The following is a 6,000-nucleotide window of genomic DNA, read 5'->3' as shown; positions in this document are numbered from 1 at the left end:
CAAAAAGGAAGGAAGGAAGGAAGGAAGGAAGGAAGGAAGGAAGGAAGGAAGGAAGAAAGAAAGAAAGAAAGAAAGAAAGAAAGAAAGAAAAAAAAGAAAGAAAGGATCAGAAGTTAGTTAACTTCTATGGCACTGCTCATAGACTTTTTGGAAATTTTATCAGTGGCACTGAGAATAAGCTCAGCTATCTCATCACTGACTCCATTTATTTACCGTCATGACTAACAACGTATAGGATCAATTCTAGCTCCCATGTATCAAGAAAGAACATGTTTATCTCATTTCAGTAATCTTTTATAAACTCTATTCTTAAACCATAGGGTCACAGATAATAAAAGCCACAAAATTTTGAAAAACCAAATTAATTTACCTTTTCAATGTCTTTAGTCTCGAAGCACAAATCATAAGGAAAGCCTGTTCCAAAACTACTAAGATGAATTCATCACTTAGAGTGGGAGCTGAAACCACTGAAATATAATTTTAAAAGGATTTTTATTTTGGAAATAGAACATAAAACTGGGTATTTGGGAATAAAGTATTGGATAGTGGAAAACAACCTAGATTGGGCCCCCGAGTCCTGGTTTTTAAGCTACCTAATTACATGAGATTATGCAAGTGATTTAATCTTGGTGGAATGTCTGTCTTCTCCTGTTTATTAAATGAGTTTAAAGTCTTAAGTCCTTTTAGCTCTATGATTTATTTTATATTAAAAGTCCTCAATGCAGGAAGAATGTCAGATACGGCAGCCTGTGGGACACATAAAGAAGCCGTGAATACAAGAGCCCCTGAGAGAAATGCTAAGTGTGTCATCCCGGACCTGCACTGAGCTCAGGACTGGACCAAATATCGCAGCAGATTTGTTGTTGTTGTTGTTGTTATTCTAATCGGTCACCACTTCCGTGGAAAAATCTCAGCTCCACTGGTAAAACCCGGGTCCAGAAATCGAAAGGCGCAGAAGCAGCCTTATCTAGGCGCTGTGGCCGCTTTAACAGTAATTAGTTCAATCCACCATCACCAACTTTCCACGTGGGCTGGGCGAAGTTTATACCCGAGAAGTGAAGCCGACCCAAATATGGGGAATATTCTTCCATTGCCAAAATGGGAAAACTGCCTTATCTCCTCTCCAAGATCCTACCTACCAGAAAGTCTCCTCCCCTGTTAAATGCTCACAAGGGCAGGTGTGCGACCCTGTCCTGGCTCTTCCTCGCGTCAACTTGCGGGGATCCCGTTAACGTCAGGTCAGCAGGCTCGATCACGTGCAGCTCTTTCTAGAGACGCTTACAGACTCTGTCTGTCTGGGGGAAGGTCTGTACTGGGGGTGCTTGGGATACGCCGGGCGTCCCACTTCTGGATGCCCGCAAACTCGCTACTACTTCTTCCTCCAGGACTAAGCCTCCCTAGTGGCCTCGGTGTTCACACCCCCGGGGAAGTCTCCCCCGGATTTTTTTCCCTCCCCATTTAAAATGAACGCTGATTGCACAGCGCGGCCCGCTCCCCCTCTCCTCCACCTGACGGGGCGGAACCTGCGCTCCCGCGCTCGGGGAGGGGCTCCGGCGCCCCGGGCCGGCCCGCCAGGCTGGGGCTCCCCCACCCCCCGCGGCGCGCGCGCCCGCTCCGCTTGGAGAGCGCGCGGCTCCCCGGCCGAGGACGGAGACTTCTTGTCGAACAGTCTTCGAGCGTCTTAACCTATTCCGCGGCTCGCAGCACTTGCGTTGGCCCCCCCGCCTCTAACTCAGAAGCCAAAGGAGATCTTTACCGACTCGAAATTCAGGTTGAAAATGCGGGGGCTGGGGGGAGTCCGTGCGGCCCGGAGGCGCGCAAGGGGCCGCGAAACGCCCTCGCGCCACCCGCAGCCCGCCGGGCTCGACCTCCCCGCGCGCGGGGCGAGGGGCGGGCGGGGGCCGGGGCTGGGGGCCCTGGGGGGGGCCCCTCCCTTCTCACCCCCCGCGGCCCACTTTCTCCCGCTCGCTCTCCGGAGCCTCGGCTGGGCCGCCGTGACCCAGCGGGAGCGCGGGGGGCCGAGGGGAGGCGACAGGGCGGAAGAGCCGTCTCCGCGCCGCGCCCTCGCCCCGGGCCCCGCACGCCCCCCGCCGGGCGCCGAGGCCAGGACGGCGCGCTCGGCCCCGCCCTGGTCGGCCTCGGCCGCGCCCTCGCCCTGGCCCCCGCCCCCGCCCCCGCCCCGCCGCGGCCACCAGGCCGTCGGGCCCCGGGACGCTCCTGCGCCGGGGCCGCCCCCTCCCCTCCCCTCCCCTCCCCTCCCCTCCCCTCCCCTCCCCTCCCCTCCCCTCCCCTCCCCTCCCCTCCCCTCCCCTCCCCTCCCCTCCCCTCCCCTCCCCTCCTCTCCCCTCCCCTCCCCCGGCCCGGGCGGGGGCGCGCGAGGAGCGGTGACGTCAAGGGGCGCGCGGTGGCAGCACCTCCCCGCGCGCTAGTTAAAAAGAAGAAGAAAAGAGGGAGCGAAACATGAGAGGCTGTGCGAGAAGCTGCAGCCGCCGGCAGAGGAGACCTCAGCATCACCCAGAGCCCAGCGCTGGCCCTGCCCGCGCCTGCCCCGCCGCCGCCGCCGCCGCCGTTTCTCCTCCTGCTACTGTCTCACCTAAACAACTCCCATTACACGGAAAAGTGCACCTCTGTGGCCGTCTTCTCCTCCTCTTCTTCCTCCTCCTTTTCCATCTCCTCCTCCTCCTCCCACTGGCCGGCCGCGGCAGGAAGCCCCTAACCCAGCTGACACTGGCACAACCGCAACCGGTGCCATCCGCACAACTTTGTCTTGCTCCTCGGACTCCCCCAAGGCACTGGACACATCGCCTTGGCCCTTATTTTTTGCCAAGTCGCATCGCTCTACTTTTTTGCCCCCGCCACCGCGCGCTGCCTCTCGAGTGTCCCCCGCAGCCTCCTCCTGGAGCTGCGCCCTGGTGCCCCTGCCGGGCAGTGGCGCCCCCCCCCAGCCTCGCGCGCCCAGCCCCTGCCGCTCGGGGCAGACGATGCTGAAGATGCTCTCCTTTAAGCTGCTGCTGCTGGCCGTGGCCCTGGGCTTCTTCGAAGGAGATGCTAAGTTTGGGGAAAGAAGCGAAGGGAGCGGAGCGAGGAGGAGAAGGTGCCTAAACGGGAGCCCCCCGAAGCGCCTGAAGAGGAGAGAGAGGCGGCTGATGTCTCAGCTGGAGCTGCTGAGTGGGGGAGAGGCGCTGTGCGGCGGCTTCTACCCGCGGCTGTCCTGCTGCCTGCGGAGTGACAGCGCAGGGCTAGGGCGCCCGGACACCAAGGTAAGCGCGCACCCGCCTCACCGACGCGAGGGCGACGTCCGGGCTGGCTGGCTGGGGGCTCCCGGTGCCTCCGGAGATGCTGGCGGCGGGGAGAAGGGCGCAGCTGGTTCCGAGAGCCCCTTTGGATGACTTTTGTGGAGTGCTGGCGTGACCGGAGCTGCGTGTTTCCCTGGGGTGCACAGAGAGCTCCCCCAGCCCCAGGAGTCCCCGGTCGGGATGCTGTGCAAAACCTGCCTGTCTCAGAAGAGGGGAGCTTCCGTGGTACCCGCGTTCTGGGCTGGGGGAAATAGTTTAAAGAATCGCGATTAACCCAGTGTTTGGGATCGAATCGGGCATTGGCTGCGGCGCAACTGTAAATTAAGGCGGCTGTGGTTTCCGGTTTATTTTTCTAGGGTAACAAGATTTGTGCAGTTTTCTCCACGTGCTCGGGTAGGGAGAGGATTGAATCTTGCAGGATGTTGAAGCCCGGTTGGGGTAAGACCCCCGGCCCCGTCGGAAGGGATTGCCTTGCATTACAACAGTTAAACGCTGCGGAAAGGAACCCCTGGTACTCCAGTTGAGAACCCGAAAAACTGGGGAAAGATGTTGCTGGGGCATATTTGTCACCTAAAACGGAGGTTGTTCTCCGCCTCAGTTTGTAATGTTTGGAAACATTATAAATTCAGGCTTTCAGTGTCAGGTTAGTTGTCCAGGAAGATCTGCTCTAGAAATTTGTTTAAGGAGTTATGCATTTACACTTTGCTTGTGTTCTTCAGTTTAAACAAATAGGAAGCAGTGTTGGTTGAGCGTAAAGGCAAGCTTATTTTTGAGTTTGCAACATCTTTCTTGTCATGGGATGCAGCAACGTGTGCTATCCACTGTACTGCAAGCGGGGGAGTGGGGTGGAGAATCACGTCATTAACAATCACTGCACGTGAAATAAACAATCAGGTGTCTTTGCTCCCCCTCCCTTTCCCCATTTTAGGTTTAATTAAGAATTCCTCCGTTACAACACTGCAGTTGTCAAGGTCTGAGAGACTCTTGGAAAACTTGTGCTTCAGTCTTGCTGGCCCAGGCATTTAAAAAAAAAAAAAATACCCAGGCTGAATCTAATTTTTATGCTCAGTTCACGGTAGATTTCACTCTATTCTCATGTAAACAGCTCCTACGAATCAACATATGTGTCTGGGTGGTATCTCTCACTTTGTTTTGTAACAAAAAGCCATATTGCATCATTTAATTTGCTCAAGTCATGCAAATAGGAAAAAATCAATAGGACAAAAAGGGGTCGACTTATCCTCCTCCCCACTAAACTGCTGCCCACACACAGAGTCCTGTTGCTTATGGCAAAAGAATAACAACAACACCATTGTGTTTGTTAGTTGGTTCACTAATGGGTGAAACTAGAGAACATCATTCTCTTTCAGTCCCCAGCTCTGTCCAAATGTTCATGCCTTTTGAGGGAGCATTTGTCCAACTCCCTCTATTCCCAGATGAGTGAGAACTGTCTTGCTGCAGGTTTTCAGCTGCAACTCTCTCTTTATTCTTACCATATGCAGCAGTAGTCTTGAGATTCAGGGAACAGATATTCCAGCATTTTATTCAAAACAATGTCATTAAGCTCCTGTGTGGTAATTGAATTAAATTACAAAAAAGCTACATTCATATCATCTGCAGGGTTTTACCAGGAGCCCAAAGGAACCAGGAAATTCATAGAAAGGTTTAGAAATATTTGCCATTAAGTCTCCCTGTTTGCAGTGTGCATTGTGAATATACCAATGATCTGCAGACCCCTGCAATACTGAACTCTTCCAGGAACATGAGGAATGAAAACTTTGCTAACTAAATATAGTAGGGAGTTGGAGGGGTGGGGGGAGGAACTGAGGGGAGTTATAACCCTTAAGAGGAGTTATATAAATTTTTTTTTCAAGAAATCATTCTTTAGGAAGAAATCTGCCACGTTAGCTATCCACATTCCTTTCCGTTTTACGTGCTTCCAATCTCCAACAAACCCCTACTCATTTGGAAAATGTGTCTGAATTAAATTTGGTACACTAGACTTTGCTGGTTCCATTACAAGTGCTTTATAAACTAACAATACTCAAATTGTTCAAACCAGAAGAGTGATATAGCTGTGCATGTGCATTCTTGACCTGTGTTAGTTCTCAAGTTTTAATAGTTTTTAAAACATGTTATTTTATAATAAACTTCAGTGTTTCCCTGTTTTCCCCTAAGCCTTTCTGGCTTATAATATATGTTAGGGTCTTATTTCATAATGTGTGTACAGGAGAGATGATGGCTATTTGAAAGGACCGTTTTCGTTTATGAAAAAAAAAAAAAAAACCAAGAAGGATTTCTGCAACTTTTCAAGAAGGTACAGGCATAGCATTCTCCTACAGGAAGAAATTTCATAGATAGTAGCCAACGAGGTAGGAATACTGAGCATGCTCAACTGTGCAATTAAATCCAGTTTCTGAACTAACACATTTTCTTTAATGTAATGAACTAGCATTGAGTTCAATTCTTTGGCCGTGGTATCACGCCTTTATATTTTAATTTAGGGGTATATTTTAGTAATTTTATGTATTGTAATGAGATAATTAACTACCATTATAAATAAATACCACCAAAATTTAGGAAGTTATATTGTCTTGGCAATATCTTTGCAGCTTCTAAACACAACATGCTAAAAGGATCTAATTCCCATTAGCTAAACTGAATCTGCAGCCAACTGAAATACCCCCATTTCTAAAACTTAACT

At 51.4% G+C, this 6,000-nt stretch overlaps 1 protein-coding gene across 3 annotated transcripts in view; it reads left to right on the top strand.

The window, feature by feature from the left end:
• The first annotated feature begins 2,975 nt into the window (after window positions 1-2,975).
• Window positions 2,976-6,000, top strand: part of LOC121480912 (hedgehog interacting protein) — a 92,281-nt gene continuing 89,256 nt past the window's right edge. For all 3 annotated transcript variants that reach the window (XM_041737815.1, XM_041737814.1, XM_041737813.1), the window contains exon 1: window positions 2,976-3,260. In XM_041737815.1, coding sequence (XP_041593749.1) covers window positions 2,982-3,260 — 279 coding nt within the window. In that variant the 5' untranslated portion in view covers window positions 2,976-2,981. The remainder of the gene's footprint in view (window positions 3,261-6,000) is intronic.

Source organism: Vulpes lagopus, chromosome 23 (genome assembly GCF_018345385.1).
Source record: "Vulpes lagopus strain Blue_001 chromosome 23, ASM1834538v1, whole genome shotgun sequence".
Classification (NCBI taxonomy): Eukaryota; Metazoa; Chordata; class Mammalia; order Carnivora; family Canidae; genus Vulpes; species Vulpes lagopus.
This window is presented reverse-complemented; position numbering and strand designations above follow the sequence as displayed.